The sequence below is a fragment of the Rutidosis leptorrhynchoides genome, chromosome 11 (genome assembly GCF_046630445.1).
Source record: "Rutidosis leptorrhynchoides isolate AG116_Rl617_1_P2 chromosome 11, CSIRO_AGI_Rlap_v1, whole genome shotgun sequence".
NCBI classification, from domain to species: Eukaryota; Viridiplantae; Streptophyta; class Magnoliopsida; order Asterales; family Asteraceae; genus Rutidosis; species Rutidosis leptorrhynchoides.
Window position 1 is genome coordinate 152,434,553 of NC_092343.1, and position 17,988 is coordinate 152,452,540.

The window sequence follows — 17,988 nt, forward strand, 5'->3', positions numbered from 1 at the left end:
TGTAACTGAGATTTGATTGATGTCAAAGCTTGAGTGATTGATTAGGAATAGATTTAAACAATTAGTTTCGACAGTTAGATCTTGATTGATTCAACAACTAAATCAATCAAACCTAGGGTTGACTCTCGAAGAACACCATTTAGATCTGTTTCTAACATGAATCTGAATCCCGAGATTAATGAGAAAAAGTTCTTTAACTCTGATACCACTTGATAATCCTAGTTTAAGCTTCAATTAGATGTGTATGTAGTTAATTCAATTTGTGCAGTAGGTTTAGAAAGATAAATATGACAATGAAGATGATGTGATGAATATGAATACTCAACTCAGATATGGAACTCTTATGAACATGTATACAATTGAATCCTAACGCCAATAGAATTAATCACTAAGATTAATCCACTGCTTTCTTCAGCTATCACTTCGATAGGATCAAATTGATGTCACAAGTTAAAGTCAAGTTTCTCAACAATGTGTTAAAAGAGTTTGGGGGAAATGCACTTTTTGTGTGTGTAATTGTGAACTAGGGAGGGGAAGGCTTGTGATTCTAAGAGATGAAAATGGTATTTATATCTCAAACCATTTCCTTACAATTAAGGATTTAATCACAGTATTTATCCTACTTAATAACCTATCATTAATTATTAATTACTAAGAGTGTGTTTGGATGAAACTAGCTGGACCTGGAGCTTATAGCTGGAGCTGGAGCTTATGGGCTAGAGTTGGAGCTTACGAAGCTTATTATTTTTTATAAGTGTTTGGTAAACTATCTGGAGCTTATTTTTCAGTTCATAAGCTCTACTTTTTTTCATAAGCTACTAGAAGTAGCTTATTTTTCTAGAGTTTATGATTTTCATAAGTTTTACTTTTTATATCTACCAAACAAAGTTTATTACTCAAACAAAGCTTATTAATTGAAGCTTATTAAAATCATAAGCTCCCGCTCCTATAAGATCCCATAAGCTCCGCGCCAAACACACCCTAAGAATTAGCGTGCGAGAAGTGGGACATTTTGAATACTTCATTTGCCTCAGAGAATAGCAGTGAAACAAATCAAGTTTATGAATAACTAATCAAGTTTATAAATAAAGATTTGATTCGATCGCAGTCAAACTCTAGATCAGTGATAACGACAAGATATACAAAAATACAGTTTGACTACATTTGACTTATATTATAGATTAGTGATGGAAAATATAGAAAAGAAATACGGAGTAAAAAAAAAGAATTTTGATAAACATAGCCCTTAGGGCTACGTTTAAGCTTACTATAAATAATTTTATAAACTTTGTTTAATTAATTACAAAGTATAAATATTTATTTTTTAATATCGACTTTCCTTGTATAAATTTGATATTAATATTATTCATGGCAGGGTTGAATTATAAATATGAAATAAAATTATTTTTAGTATCCTTGAGTATGTTTATCATTTTCCCAAAAAAAAAGAAAAAAGCAAAAAGAAAAAAAAAAACAATGATAAGGACACGTGTCATTATTAAAAGAGTAAAATAACCCGCATGTGAGTGTATCAGACAGCAGCATCAGTGCTTTACTTGTGCTATATCCAGTTGTGTCTCTATCTCTATTTTCACATAAACATCCCCTCCTGCCTTCTTTTTTTACATTCACATAAATAAAACCCTTAGTTTTCATTTTTCAAATATTCATACAAACATCTGTATATATCTATCTGTCAACAATTCCTCATTTAATGATTGAATGAATTATCAATTTCAATCATTAAATGTCGCACTGATCCTAGGGTTTTAGTTTCTTCTGATCTTTCAACTCTTCTTATTTATTGATTTTCAAGGTATTGATTGATTGCTAATTTATCTAATTTGATGAATTGATGTACTGTAATGTTTACTTTGAGTACTTTTATGTTGTTTGCTTTATTGATATCATGGTTGTAAAGTTGATCAGTAACGAACCTTATTTTGATGAAGTTTTTGTAAAGTGATCATATGCTTGTGGTTAATGTGTTAGGGATATTTCAATAAAATTTGGTGGTTTACTTATCTGATTTCACTAATTGATGTACTGTAATGTTTACTTTTAGTACTTTTATGTTGATTGCTTGATTGATATCATGGTTGTAAAGTTGATCATTAGCCTTATTTTGATGAAATTTGGTGGTTTACTTTTAGTATGTGTGTAAAAACTACTAAATTTACATTATTTGTATGTTTGTGATCTGATACTACAAGAGGAATTGTAAGTTTTAATCAATGGGTTGTTATAATGGACATTAGTTAGTAATAAAGTTTTGATTTAGTGTGCTATTTTAGATGTATATATCGGCTTTATATGTGAAGATGGTAAGTGGTGAAGTTATTATCATTGTTTTTTTGTTGTATTCAGATAGAATTAGACATGGCAGCCGAACTTGTTAATGCAGCAACAAGCGAAAGATTAACGGAAATGGATTGGACCAAAAGCATTGAAATTTGTGAATTAGTTGCGCGTGATAATAGGTAATAGTCATAGCTTATGCTTCTTTTAGTGATTTGTGCTGTTTATGAACATGATATTGAGCTTTATTTTGTTGATGATTCATATACATATCTCTTATATCATGCTACTTATGCAATATACGAAACTTGCTACAAAAGGGATTGATATTATCATACTCTGATGCTTTTGTCGTTATATGCAAAATTATTAGTTACCAAGTATAAACTGGTACCAATGCAGATACATGTTTGTAACGGAATAAGTCCGAAATGTTCATGTTTATTTATTGTCTGAACTTGAACAAACTGCCCTAGTCTCCATCATGATTTGATAAATCTTTTCTGGATGTTGTGAACAAGGTTTATAATACTATTTAAAAATCTGTACATTTGCTAATATCGATATGAAAAGGTATGTTTCACCTTCATCTTCAATTGATTTTTTTTTCATCAAAAAGTTTGTCGTGGTAGTAATTAGCTAAAAGTTTGTGTTTCAAGGCATAATTTGTAGCCCCAATATAAATTACAGTTTAAGGTGTACTCAAAACAAAAGCTTTTGTCATTTTATATTACTATTGATGCATACATTTGTGATTTACTGGTCATTTGTATACTTCTATATGTTTGAATATATAGGCAAGCTAGAGATGTCATCAAAGCCATCAAAAAAAGGTTGGGAAGTAAAAGCAAAGATACTCAATTATTTGCTGTTATGGTAAGTCATGAATGTCCTAACATAATCTAATGAATATTTTGTTGTTTTACGAGACTTCATATTTAAATTATTTTTTTACGGTCTGATTTCTGACATTATGCTGGCTGTTTGTACTTATTCTTGTACAGTTGTTAGAGGTGTTGATGAACAATATTGGAGAACCAATTCACACACAAGTAATTGACACTGGGATCCTCCCTATACTTGTCAAAATAGTGAAGAAAAAGGTATGTTAACTATTTACAACAAAATTCGGTATTATGTATGTATATATAATATAATTATCTTTACTTAGTTCTAATAATGGTTTGTATTTCCAGTCCACTTCTGATCTGCCTGTACGAGAGAAAATATTTCTTCTTCTAGATGCAACACAGACATCTCTTGGTGGAGCTTCCGGAAGGTTCCCTCAGTACTACTCTGCATACTATGATTTGGTGGTAGGTTATGCGCATATTTGGGACTTTCTTCTATTATTTGGTCATATTTACATATTTAAGTGATTGTCATTATTATTTTTTATTTATGTTTTATCTGAATTTTTTAGAGTTCTGGAGTAAAATTCTCTCAAAGACCTGAAGTTCTTCCCAGAAATCGTTCAAATTCAGACAGCAGTAAAAGCAACTCGAGTGTCGGTGAAGTTGCCACCAATGGACATGACCGGAGTGCACCGCCGCCACCTCCCCCAACTGTCCCGCAGCCTGTTCCTGAATCTAGGTGTGCTTTGCTATTGAACGTATTTAGTTTAATTGTTTTTTGATACGGAACTAAACCTAGCTGAATTGTTAAGATGATAATTTTAATGCTCATATATATTATTTCCAATACTACAACAGAAACCATTGATTGTAAATAAACTAATTTGGATGCAAAATAAAATAAAGGGTTTGGTATTATGTCTCTCCCACTAAAGTAACCCAAATTCTATAGTAAATCAAGCATAATTAATACACATTCCAAACCGAGAATAGTATATGTACTCCCGCAAATAAGGAAATAATACATTTGCTAAATTTTAAAGACAATAGGCAAATGGCTTAATTATCATATTTGAAGAATAACGCCTAGAAGTCGTCTAGTTATAGAAACTGATAGTAGGTGACCATAGCACCTGCTTATTTAGTCACCAGAAGTCGTAAAAAATCTTAATAGGTGCTCACCATGAATCACGTGACTAGTTTATTCCCTTTTGACTCTCCTAGGACCAAGTTTATTGTCTTCCAAATTAGTGGGGCTAAAGGTGAAAATTTAATTGTTATATTTTCACATTGCTAGTTAGTCTTGATGTATTTTTCACGTGTGTGGCAAGTTAACTTAGTTCTTGTCTGATTTCAAGATCTTATTTGGTGCCTTTAGATTAAAGCAAAATGTGTGCATGTGGGCATAATTAGTAGCAATCATGTTATTATATATTAGTTGCCAATACAAAAATCTTCAAATTTATCATTTCTAATGGTTGTGAAAGTTTATGATGGTCTTGTATTTTTGGATATATCGAGTTGGTCTGTGCTATGCGTAAAATTGCGTTTCTTTTTCGTCTCCACAAATGAGTATCATGACATATTCCCCAAGTATGCATCCATACCCTTTCAGTTTACATGATTATCAAAACTTAGCACTTCAGGGATCCTGAAAAGGTTACTTTATGTCCATGGTAGTTGATGCCAATATCATAAAACGAATGATGCTTAGTATCATGTCTATATATGGATATTTTTGCAGATTATGGTTGTTATGATTCTAAGAATTTGTTACCCATCTTTCTTCTCACAGTATCGTTAAAAAAGCCGGATCCGCATTAGAAGTGTTGAGAGACGTCCTTGATGCCATTGATGTCAGACATCCAGAGGTATGTGGGCCGATTTATTAATTGCCAGTTTAATGTTTATTCTATTTTTTATATTACTTTCCCTAAAAGTTCAGATTATACAGACTTATTACAGTTGATTTTTTTATTTATTTTTACATTAATAACTTATTGACATCATTAATGCTTTACATGGTTAGAATTTGATGGATTTTTTTAACCAATGCTATCCTGTCACTCTTACAGCAAGCCAAGGATGAGTTCACCCTGGATCTGGTTGAACAGTGTTCATTTCATAAACAACGAGTTATGCATCTTGCTGTTACCTCCCGGTAAGTTATTTTATGTGGTGGAATCAATGTAAAATTCTACGTTAAAGAAAACAAATAATTAGGTTAATTAGGTATTTGGATTGTAATCTGTTACTTATCGTGTTATTTGTTTCTCTTTTAGGGATGAGCGGACTATATCTCAAGCAGTGGAGTTAAATGATCAGCTCCAAAAGGCACTTTCAAGACATGATGCTCTCGTTTCTGGTAGGTCTGTTCCTGTATATGATGCCCAAATTGACCAAGAGGATACAGAGGAAGAGGACCCCGAACAACTCTTCAGAAGGTATGAATAACATCTCAATCAAATTTGTCTATTTATTGTTTTCTAAATTGATTTATAAATATTTATTAAATAATATAAGAAATGATTGTTTTTACATAAACAATTTATAAAAATTTATCTATCTTGTTTTTATTTTATTTTATCTTTTTGTTAAACTTGACAGGATGAGGAAAGGAAAAGCACGTGTAAGACCCGAGGCCGATAATCATCAACCAGAGCGGCCCTTACTTGTGTCTTCAGTTCCCCCTGATAGGCTTAACCGACCTCTAATCAGGCCCATCAGTTTGGGCCCAAAAGATGAACCTGCTACAACCCGACCAACTACAATTGCAGCTCCAGCTGAGTCTGCAATTGCAACAGGTGTTGTAATCCCACCCCCACCTTCAAAACATGTTGAAAGGGAGAAATTCTTTCAAGAAAATAAAACAGACGGTACTTCAATCGGTTGTCACATGCGGGGTCTCTCTTTACACAGCCGAAATGCTAGCAGTTCTCGCCGCGACAGTTTTGATATCAGCGACTGATAAAAATGGTTTTTGGTGATGAAATAGAGGTTATTATGTATGTGTTTTGAGGATTCCATATATGTGGTATATATCTGTTCGAGTGTGACTTTATTTTCTTTTTATACAAAGCAGTTGTGATATGTGAAAGGTTGGAAATGGTGATGATGGATGAAGAAGGAAGGAAAGAGACAAGGGGGATAGAAGGTGGTTTATATAAATCAAATAGAGCAGCATATGTTAGAAGATGTTAGTGTATGTCTGTTTATGAGATTTCTTTAACTGTTGGATTCTTTTTATCTGTGTGTGTGTGTGTGTGTGTGTGTGTGTGTGTGTGTGTTAATCTGAGCTAATAATATGTTGAGTTAATAACCCATAAAATGAATAATACAAGAAAGTTTGCAAATTACGTTTTGTGAACTTGTGAGTTTTTTTAGCACCTTTTTTGTAACAAAGTACATATATAATGTTAGTCTGTTTTTTAAGAAACGGAGGTTGTTTTCAAAGTAGAGATATTACCCGCTATGAATAATTTATGATACATCTGATGCGCTTCACCCTTATATAAAACTTTAATAAATCCAACGACCATATTATATTACGCTCCAGAAAATTATGTTGAAAAATGAAAATAGAATTCGTGATTCATGGAGAACTTGGTTAGGGAGAACCTAGAGCTCTTACATATTAATGTACATATACATATTATATGCACCTATTCTTTGAAAGAAAAAAAATTAAAAATAAAAATTTCCAGAATATTTTTTTTCTGGAAAAAAAAAACTTTCAAATTTTTTTTCAATTCCACGTCAGCATGCCACGTCAGCAAGACTGACTAGCACAGACTCTGACACGTGGCTTGTGCTGACGTGGCAGTCAGTCTGCTGATGTGGCATGCTGACGTGGAAAAAAAATATTAAAAAAAAATTCGTAATTTTTTTTTTCCCGAATTTTTTTTTCCAAAATTTAGCCCGATTTAGAGTTTAGAGTTTAGAGTTTAGTGTTTTGGGTTTAGTCCTTAAACCCAAAACCCAAAACCCAAAACTCTAAACCGTTCGTGTTAAAAACTCAATCTAAACCCTAAACCTTAATTTCTAAACCCTAATTTATAAACCCTAATTTCTAAACCCTAATTTATGTTTAGGAATGAATTGATGCGATAGGACGAAAATACCCTTACTAATATGAGTGAAATAAGTGAAATAACATGGTGCTAAGAAAAGCTCGGCATGTAAGTGAAATAAGTGAAATAACATGGTGCTATGGGTTCTCTCCTATGTCAAGTTCTCTCTAGATCCTTTATATATATATATATATATATATATATATATATATATATATATATATATATATATATATATATATATATATATATATAGAACATACAGCCATCTTAAATGTAAATTTTCTTATATATATATATATATATATATATATATATATATATATATATATATATATATATATATATATATATATATATATATATATATATAGAACATACAGCCATCTTAAATGTAAATTTTCTTGAACCCTTCTCCCCCAAATATTCCTTTGTTCTCCGTCCCTTTCAATGTCTGAGTTACTCCAACACTGTCAGATCCCCCTATTCCTTCGGGAAATTCGGCTTTTCGAAATCGGGTACTAAAACTCCGGCGATCTAAATTTCGGGGAACTACTTTGGTGCCGGAGAATGTGGAGACGGTGGTTCTCCATCTGAGAAGACTAACAACATGTAACAACCCAAACCAACACCCGACAAAAACCTTGTGAAAATACGAAATAAAAAAAATTTTCGGTTGCAGACCATCGGCGCGCCTCGCCATATGGCCCGCGCGCCGCGCCATATCTGGCTGTCCCCGGGACTTTTAACCGCGAAAAGATTGACTAGTTCCCGGCACTTTTAGACAAAACGCTTTTTACCATACAACCAAATATGTAAAACTAACATGTTTCAAACATAAAATTAAAGTTTTACAAGCGGGGCCCACACGACCCAAATTACAAGTTTAGTACAATTTAGGAGTTTCGACCACCAAAAGTTTAAGTTCCAAACTACACAATGAGCATGGCGTTTGGGATTAAACTACCCAACTATCGGTCAAACTCCGAGAGCTACTAAAACCAAAAGCGTCCCTTAGCAACAAGCGGGATCCCTAGTCCAAAACGATGCCCTTACCCTTGTCCAACACCGAACCTATAAAAGTGGTAAACAACGAGAGGGTAAGCAAAGCTTAGTGAATGCAATAATTACACATACATATATATCGCCCATCTATTTGCAATCACAACACAAGATACCTCGTACGAAACGTGTAACACAAAAGCATGTCATCAACCTCAAACACTTAACAAGTCATACAATAACATAACCGAGTTAGCATATACTCAACACAACCATAAATAATTTAGCATGCTACATATCAACAAATCTTAATATGGTTAACCATGACGCTATGGTGCTACCGGCTCGTGGTTCACACCATACGCATTGAGTCTCACTCGTTTATAGTGCTACCGGCTCGTGGTTCACACTTTGTTTATAGTGCTACCGGCTCGTGGTTCACACTCGATGCTACCGGCTCGTGGTTCACATCAATTATTTTATAGTGCTACCGGCTCGTGGTTCACACTCGATGCTACCGGCTCGTGGTTCACATCAATTTACACACATGCTATGGTACTACCGGCTCGATGGTTCATACCATAACACCCACAAATAAACACGCCATATACACGAATGCATAATTATTCCACTCACCTCAAAATCTCTTGGTGAAAGATAACCGAGCTTGAACACTTCAATGTAACGCACCTATTACATTTATCACAATATCAAAATCACAACTCGAGTTGGTCAACACTCTAAAGCTCACTCCTAGTGTTAATTTGACCCATGGTGCAAATCCGACCCATTTGCACCCTTAACCCTAAAATCGGGTTAACTCATCACAAAACCCTATCATTAACCAAAGTAGGTTCATTACACATTTTAACACTAGTTTTAGGCTTCAACCACACATATTAATTAGCTTAGGTTCATTTTGACCCATTTGACACTTTCAAAGTCAACCTACCCATTTTGGGTCAACCACTAACCCATTTACATAAATCATGGTGTTCTAGCAATTTTACTAGCTAATTAGGGTTCTCTAACAACAATTAACTCTTCCAAACCCTAGTTAACCCAATATTGAGTCTACATGACTCAAATTACCCTAGAACACCCAAAACACTAACAAAATGGGTTTTATGTTCATCTTCACCCCAAACCCTAGCCCTAAATCAAATTAAACAAAGAAATTAAGATTAGAGCATACCACAACTATCATAACGAAGCTAGAGGGAAGGCGAACAACTTTAATGCTTGGACTTAAGCAAGAAACCTTCTTCTTCTTCTCCAAAATGGGGTTTCCCTCACTAAAAGCCACTCTCTCTCTAGAATTGATTTGGATAAGTGTTGGTAGTTGTGGAAGGAGTAAATGAACTCCCCAAAACTGATCTAAGGCATTAAATCCGGCCTCCAAGTGATTTTACCAAAATACCCTCAAAATATCTAATTTAAAAGAAAGAGAGAATCTGTCACAGACAGATGGCGCGGCGCGCCACCAGGCCGCGCGGCGCGCAACTCTCCCAGTCCAGCTCCTTTTGCCTTTTTAAATATATACAACCAAACCCCGATTCGAGTACCGCACAATACACTTATATACACATGTGTACACTTCAATTATTCGGGTCTTACAACTCTCCCCCACTTATTCGGATTGCGCCCTCGCAATCCAAGCCGCATGACAAGAGGGAAGATACACTAACACGAACTCTTCGGGTTCCCAAGTGAACTCGGAACCCTTGCTACGCCGCCATTGAACTTTAAAAGTCCTCACTTCTTTATGTCTCAACCTCTTAACTTTCTCATCGAGTATGGCGACCGGTTCTTCGACATATTCCAACTTGTTGTTTAGCTCGATCTCGTCTAAAGGCATCCATAAGGAATCATCCGCAAGACACTTACGGAGGTGGGAAACATGGAATGTATTATGGATCCCCGCAAGCTCTTCGGGTAATTCCAATCGATATGCAACTTCGCCAACACGAGCTAAAACCTTGAATGGCCCAATAAACCGAGGAGCTAACTTTCCCCGTTTTCGAAATCGAATAATACCCTTCCATGGCGAAACTTTAAGCATCACCATGTCGCCTTCTTGAAATTCGATCGTTCGCCTACGTTTGTCGGCATACGACTTTTGCCTATCTTGAGCCTTCTTCAAATGTTCCCGAATAATATCAATCTTGTTGTTCGTCTCCAAAACCAAATCGGTACTCCCGATCTCTCGTTGTCCCACTTCTCCCCAACAAACGGGAGTTCGACATCTACGCCCATAGAGCATCTCATACGGTGGCATCCCGATACTAGTATGATAACTATTATTGTACGAGAATTCCACCAAAGGCAAATGCTCGTCCCAACTACCACCAAAATCAATAATGCACGCCCGTAACATATCTTCTAGAGTTTGGTTCGTACGTTCGGTTTGACCGTCCGTTTGAGGATGATACGCCGTGCTCAACTTCAATTGCGTACCCATATCTTCATGAAACTTTTCCCAAAATCGAGATGTAAAACGGGTATCTCGATCCGAGATAATAGATATAGGAACCCCATGACGAGCGACCACTTCCTTGATAAACAACTTAGCCAAGGTCTCCGACGATATTGCTTCTTTAATGGGAAGAAACAAAGCGCTTTTCGTCAACCGATCAACTATAACCCAAATCGAATCATATTGAGTCCTCGCCGTCTTAGGTAACTTAGTGATGAAATCCATGGTAATGTGCTCCCATTTCCACTTCGGGATCTCTAACGGTTGCAACTTACCATACGGCTTTTGGTGCTCGGCTTTAACTTGCAAGCAAGTAACACATCGTTCAACATATTTCACAACATCGCGTTTCATGCCCGGCCACCAATAGTCTTTCTTCAAGTCGTGATACATTTTTGTCGCGCCCGGATGAATAGAATATTTTGACTTATGTGCCTCGTCAAGTAGCACCCGTCGGTAATCACCCATCTTAGGCACCCACACCCTTCCTTGAAACGACAATAAACCCCGCGGGCCCATAGTAATGAATTCCGATTTGCCCACAATTCGCTCCGCATGCTTATTGTGAACATAAGCCTCTATTTGATCTTCACCCATCTTTTCAAGAAAGTCGTTAGTGATAACCAAACGTAACGATGCTACACGTATCGCCGGATGTTGAGTCTTTCGACTTAACGCATCCGCGACCACATTCGCCTTACCCGGATGATAAAGTATCTCACAATCATAGTCCTTCACTACATCCATCCACCTACATTGACGATAATTCAAATCTCTTTGAGTGAAAAGATGTTTCAAATTTTTATGATCCGAATATATCGTACACTTGACACCATACAAGTAATGGCGCCAAATTTTCAACGCTTGCACAACTGCCGCCATCTCTAAATCGTGAGTCGGGTACCTCGTCTCGTGCTCCTTTAATTGTCGAGAGGCATAAGCAATGACTTTACCCCTTTGCATAAGAACACACCCGAGCCCATTTAAGGAAGCATCACAATAGACTACCATATCTTCGACACCTTCCGGTAACACTAACACCGGAGCCTGACATAACTTCTCTTTTAACAATTGAAAAGCAATTTCTTGCTCGTTCTCCCAAACAAACTTCGCATTCTTCCATGTCAATTTCGTCAACGAAGAAGCGATCTTAGAAAAATCTTGGATAAACCGACGATAATAACCGGCCAACCCGAGAAAACTCCGGATTTCCGTAGGCGTAGTCGGTCGTCCCCAACTCTTCACCGTCTCAATCTTCCCCGGATCCACTTGGATACCGCCTTCGTTCACAATATGGCCAAGAAATTGGACCTCTCTTAGCCAAAATTCACATTTAGAGAATTTTGCATACAACTTCTCCTTTCTTAATGTCTTCAAAACTTCACGCAAGTGACGTTCATGTTCGTGTATACTTTTCGAGTAGACTAGTATGTCGTCAATGAACACAATGACCAACTTGTCCAACATAGGTTGGCACACCCGGTTCATAAGATCCATGAATGCCGCCGGTGCATTCGTAAGACCAAAAGGCATAACCACAAACTCATAATGCCCATAACGCGTTCGGAAAGCCGTTTTCTCAATGTCTTCCTCACGGACCCGCATTTGATGATAGCCGGACCGTAGGTCGATCTTAGAGAAATACGTCGCGCCTTGAAGTTGATCAAACAAATCGTCAATCCTAGGTAACGGATAACGATTCTTGATCGTCACTTTATTTAACTCACGGTAATCGATGCACATACGCATACTACCATCTTTCTTCTTCACGAATAAGACCGGAGCGCCCCACGGCGAAGCACTCGGTCGAATAAAACCTTTCTCAAGCAACTCTTGAATTTGATTCAACAACTCTTGCATTTCCGTTGGTGCTAAACGATAAGGAGTTTTAGCGATGGGGGTAGCCCCCGGAACCAACTCAATGCGAAACTCGACTTGTCTTTCCGCCGGAACACCCGGTAACTCATCCGGAAAAACGTCTTCAAACTCATTAACTACTGGAATTTCACGAATAGGTGGTGGCTCATTACGAGTATCAACAACATGAGCAAGGAAAGCCATGCCACCGGTAACAACGGAACGACGCGCCCGTGCAAAAGTGCATATCGGCACCGTTCTTCTTCTCTTATCACCATGAATAATCATTTCTCCCCCACTTGGGGCCTTAACATGAATAAACTTGTCATGGCATGCAATATTGGCTCTGTAATGATCGAGCCAATCCATACCAACGACAATATCAAAATCGCCCAAGGTCATTGGAATGAGATTAATTTTAAAAGTTTCGGCACCAAAAACAACATCACAATTCCTACACACATCAACCACTAGCACCGTCTTGCCGTCCGCTATTTCGACTTCTACCAGACGACTTAACTTAGCTAACGGTCTATCAAGTTTAGGCACAAATTTAGGAGAAACAAACGACAAATTTGCACCGCTATCAAAAAGAATTCTCGCCGGATTAGAATTAACCATAAAAGTACCTGAGACAACTTCGTTCGATTGTTTGGCTTCATCATTAGTCATCAAATAGTTGCGACCCCTAGCCGTACCCGCCGCCCTCTCCAACCTTTTCACATTATCATTTCGCAAGTCAGGACACTCCGGCTTCTTATGCCCCTCTTTGCCGCAATTAAAGCAAGTAACCTTGGTCGACGCCTTAGGACATTCGCGAGCCATGTGCCCTCTTTGATTACAATTAAAGCAAGTGGGTCCAAAACTCCCGGAACCACCCTTCTTCGCACTATTAACGCTCTCGGCCCCTCTTTTGGACTTCTTGTTTGAAAAATTCGAATGGCTCGATCCTTCAAACTTCCTTTTCGAAAAAGTAAAATCACTCTTCCTAGGCACCTCCGGCTCAAAACCCCGAGCCAACTCAAACAATTCATCAAAAGTCTTAGCCATACCCCGGCTAATCTTGCTCTTGTAGTCGGCATTCAAGGTACGATAAAAATCTTTCATAAGCTTATGATCATCACCCACATACTCCGGGCAAAAACGAGTCTTTGCCAAGAATGTAGACTTGAGGGTAACTAAATCCATGGAACCTTGTTGCAAATGATGCAACTCGTCCCGGATTCGATCAAGATCGGATGAAGTTCGGTATTCCTTGAAAAACTCTTTCTTGAACTCCTCCCATGTCAAGTCCATGCATTGCTCTTCGCCATACAAATTGATTTTATCATCCCACCACAAGTTGCCCTCTTCACGTAACATGCTAGACCCAAACCTCATCTTCTTCTCGGGAGGACACTCCGCGGTACGGAAGGCCCCCTCGATGTCCGAAATCCAACAAGTACTTTTCAACGGATCCCTCACCCCATTAAACGTCGGAGGTTGAGTATCCTTAAAATTTTTGTAGTGGAAGTCTCTCTTTCCATCACCCCCTTCACCTCGAGGATAAACGTTTCTAGCATCAAGGGCCTCTTCAATAGTGGCCTTCATTCGTTCGTTTATCATTTCGGTCACTTGCCCATCGACCGACTCTTGGAAGACCTTTCGAACGTCCGCAAGAAAATCCGATTTCAACTTCTTAAAGACGGCCTCGACCTTGGTCGAGAACTCGGCGTCTTCACTTGTACTTCCGTTATCGTGATCGGGACCGTTTCTCGTCTTCATTCTATAAAACGAATTAGCTTAAACCACGAAACGAAAGGGCAAATATACACAATTACATACATATACGCCTCACTACCCCATCTCGCTCAACAATCGTCGTACATTGCTTGTTTGACCCGATTTGCACCCGTAGTAATGGTAGCTAGTCATTACTACGCGAGCACGTCGCGCTAACTCGCTAGTACAACGTCCATCTCACTTGATGATTGCTAAACACAACACAAACAAATAGCGCATGATTAGTTCACATAAACCTATGCACTAATCATTCCGATCCGACCCAAAGTCCTACAAGTCCCGCATAATCACGCACACAAAAGTCTAAGTCTAGGCGCCTATCTCAAGTCACCTAAATCCCTTAGACCATGCTCTGATACCACTTGTAACAACCCAAACCAACACCCGACAAAAACCTTGTGAAAATACGAAATAAAAAAAAATTTTCGGTTGCAGACCATCGGCGCGCCGCGCCATATGGCCCGCGCGCCGCGCCATATCTGGCTGTCCCCGGGACTTTTAACCGCGAAAAGATTGACTAGTTCCCGGCACTTTTAGACAAAACGCTTTTTACCATACAACCAAATATGTAAAACTAACATGTTTCAAACATAAAATTAAAGTTTTACAAGCGGGGCCCACACGACCCAAATTACAAGTTTAGTACAATTTAGGAGTTTCGACCACCAAAAGTTTAAGTTCCAAACTACACAATGAGCATGGCGTTTGGGATTAAACTACCCAACTATCGGTCAAACTCTGAGAGCTACTAAAACCAAAAGCGTCCCTTAGCAACAAGCGGGATCCCTAGTCCAAAACGATGCCCTTACCCTTGTCCAACACCGAACCTATAAAAGTGGTAAACAACGAGAGGGTAAGCAAAGCTTAGTGAATTCAATAATTACACATACATATATATCGCCCATCTATTTGCAATCACAACACAAGATACCTCGTACGAAACGTGTAACATAAAAGCATGTCATCAACCTCAAACACTTAACAAGTCATACAATAACATAACCGAGTTAGCATATACTCAACACAACCATAAATAATTTAGCATGCTACATATCAACAAATCTTAATATGGTTAACCATGACGCTATGGTGCTACCGGCTCGTGGTTCACACCATACGTATTGAGTCTCACTCGTTTATAGTGCTACCGGCTCGTGGTTCACACTTTGTTTATAGTGCTACCGGCTCGTGGTTCACACTCGATGCTACCGGCTCGTGGTTCACATCAATTATTTTATAGTGCTACCGGCTCGTGGTTCACACTCGATGCTACCGGCTTGTGGTTCACATCAATTTACACACATGCTATGGTACTACCGGCTCGATGGTTCATACCATAACACCCACAAATAAACACGCCATATACACGAATGCATAATTATTCCACTCACCTCAAAATCTCTTGGTGAAAGATAACCGAGCTTGAACACTTTAATGTAACGCACCTATTACATTTATCACAATATCAAAATCACAACTCGAGTTGGTCAACACTCTAAAGCTCACTCCTAGTGTTAATTTGACCCATGGTGCAAATCCGACCCATTTGCACCCTTAAACCTAAAATCGGGTTAACTCATCACAAAACCCTATCATTAACCAAAGTAGGTTCATTACACATTTTAACACTAGTTTTAGGCTTCAACCACACATATTAATTAGCTTAGGTTCATTTTGACCCATTTGACACTTTCAAAGTCAACCTACCCATTTTGGGTCAACCACTAACCCATTTACACCCATTTACATAAATCATGGTGTTCTAGCAATTTTACTAGCTAATTAGGGTTCTCTAACAACAATTAACTCTTCCAAACCCTAGTTAACCCAATATTGAGTCTACATGACTCAAATTACCCTAGAACACCCAAAACACTAACAAAATGGGTTTTATGTTCATCTTCACCCCAAACCCTAGCCCTAAATCAAATTAAACAAAGAAATTAAGATTAGAGCATACCACAACTATCACAACGAAGCTAGAGGGAAGGCGAACAACTTTAATGCTTGGACTTAAGCAAGAAACCTTCTTCTTCTTCTCCAAAATGGGGTTTCCCTCACTAAAAGCCACTCTCTCTCTAGAATTGATTTGGATAAGTGTTGGTAGTTGTGGAAGGAGTAAATGAACTCCCCAAAACTGATCTAAGGCATTAAATCCGGCCTCCAAGTGATTTTACCAAAATACCCTCAAAATATCTAATTTAAAAGAAAGAGAGAATCTGTCACAGACAGATGGCGCGGCGCGCCACCAGGCCGCGCGGCGCGCAACTCTCCCAGTCCAGCTCCTTTTGCCTTTTTAAATATATACAACCAAACCCCGATTCGAGTACCGCACAATACACTTATATACACATGTGTACACTTCAATTATTCGGGTCTTACACAACAATATTTTCATTAGAAGGTTGGACTAATTATATAACTACATAAGGATACAAATTACCGGATAAAATTCTTACTCAAAAATAAAACAAATATCTAAAACAAACTTATTCTGTAATCTTCTATGCTTGCTTTCCAATTCTCAGTTACATCAGCCTATTCGAGCCTTCCAATTCTGCTATCCAACAGGCCCAACAACATCCACATAGTCAGATAATCGAACTGGGCATATTGCTCGATTTGGACCTCTACTCATACTTGTACATGCATCATTCTTTCTTTCTTCCAAAATAATCGTCATCGAGTCTGGGAGTTCAATCTTGCCAGTATATTCATTAATTAGTAATTATTCATAACACACGAACCCCAATTAACTTTTGGACAACATGAGGAACCTCAAATTCAACAAAGCCAAAACATAATTCATGTTGCATGTTGCTTTGGACTTGCATGCCATTGGACTTAACGAAACTAAACCCTTTAAATTCATCGTCCAACATAGCAGCTGTAGCACTCAATGGGAGATCTTTGATGAAGATAGGAATACCCATCAGTTGCTTCATTGTGAATAATGTTTTCAACAACACCCCATTATTCCTCAAAAATACTCACCTTCTGTGACGACCCGAAAATTTACGACCAAATTTAAACTTAATCTTTATATGTTTCCGACACGATAACCAAAGTCTGTAATATTGAGTCACTGTTACAAAACGCGATTTCCACATATATGATTCTTGCCATATAATTTACATTTATATCCCTTTAACATAAAAACTTTTTAAACCTCTTTATTATTATTAATTTATTATACGAAGTAATGGCATTAGTTTTACTGTATGTCACATTTATTTCATCACTATTTTTTTTTAATTTGACTTTTAATTGTTTGAATATCTATTTATTCATTAGTGTTGTTATGACACTACAAATGTTATACGGAGTATTACGATTACTATTATTACTAATCTTGGACGTATATATCATTTTATTTTTGAAGAAGGGTTATTTGGTCATTTTACTTGTTAAGTTATTAGATAATTTGATTTGCCCAAACACTCAAAATCCGATTAACTGATTATTACGTTATCAAACAACATAATTAAATTCAAACACCATTAATAAAAATCATGTTTTGATACAGCTGATTATTTGATTATAATTATCTACAACGCATAATCAAATTTTCAAAACGCAAATTCAAACACTCCCTAAGTCGCAAAAGAATTAACGTGTATGACATTAAAAGTCATCCAAATAGACCACT

At 37.3% G+C, this 17,988-nt stretch overlaps 1 protein-coding gene across 1 annotated transcript; it reads left to right on the forward strand.

The window, feature by feature from the left end:
* The first annotated feature begins 1,612 nt into the window (after nucleotides 1–1,612).
* Nucleotides 1,613–6,431, forward strand: LOC139877124 (TOM1-like protein 5). Its single transcript, XM_071864545.1, has 10 exons — nucleotides 1,613–1,816; nucleotides 2,368–2,480; nucleotides 3,096–3,174; nucleotides 3,303–3,401; nucleotides 3,495–3,614; nucleotides 3,722–3,891; nucleotides 4,948–5,023; nucleotides 5,228–5,313; nucleotides 5,435–5,596; nucleotides 5,760–6,431. Exons 2-10 carry the CDS (start codon nucleotides 2,380–2,382, stop codon nucleotides 6,118–6,120), a joined length of 1,254 nt encoding a protein of 417 aa, XP_071720646.1. The 5' UTR covers nucleotides 1,613–1,816; nucleotides 2,368–2,379; the 3' UTR covers nucleotides 6,121–6,431.
* The last annotated feature ends 11,557 nt before the right edge of the window (nucleotides 6,432–17,988 follow it).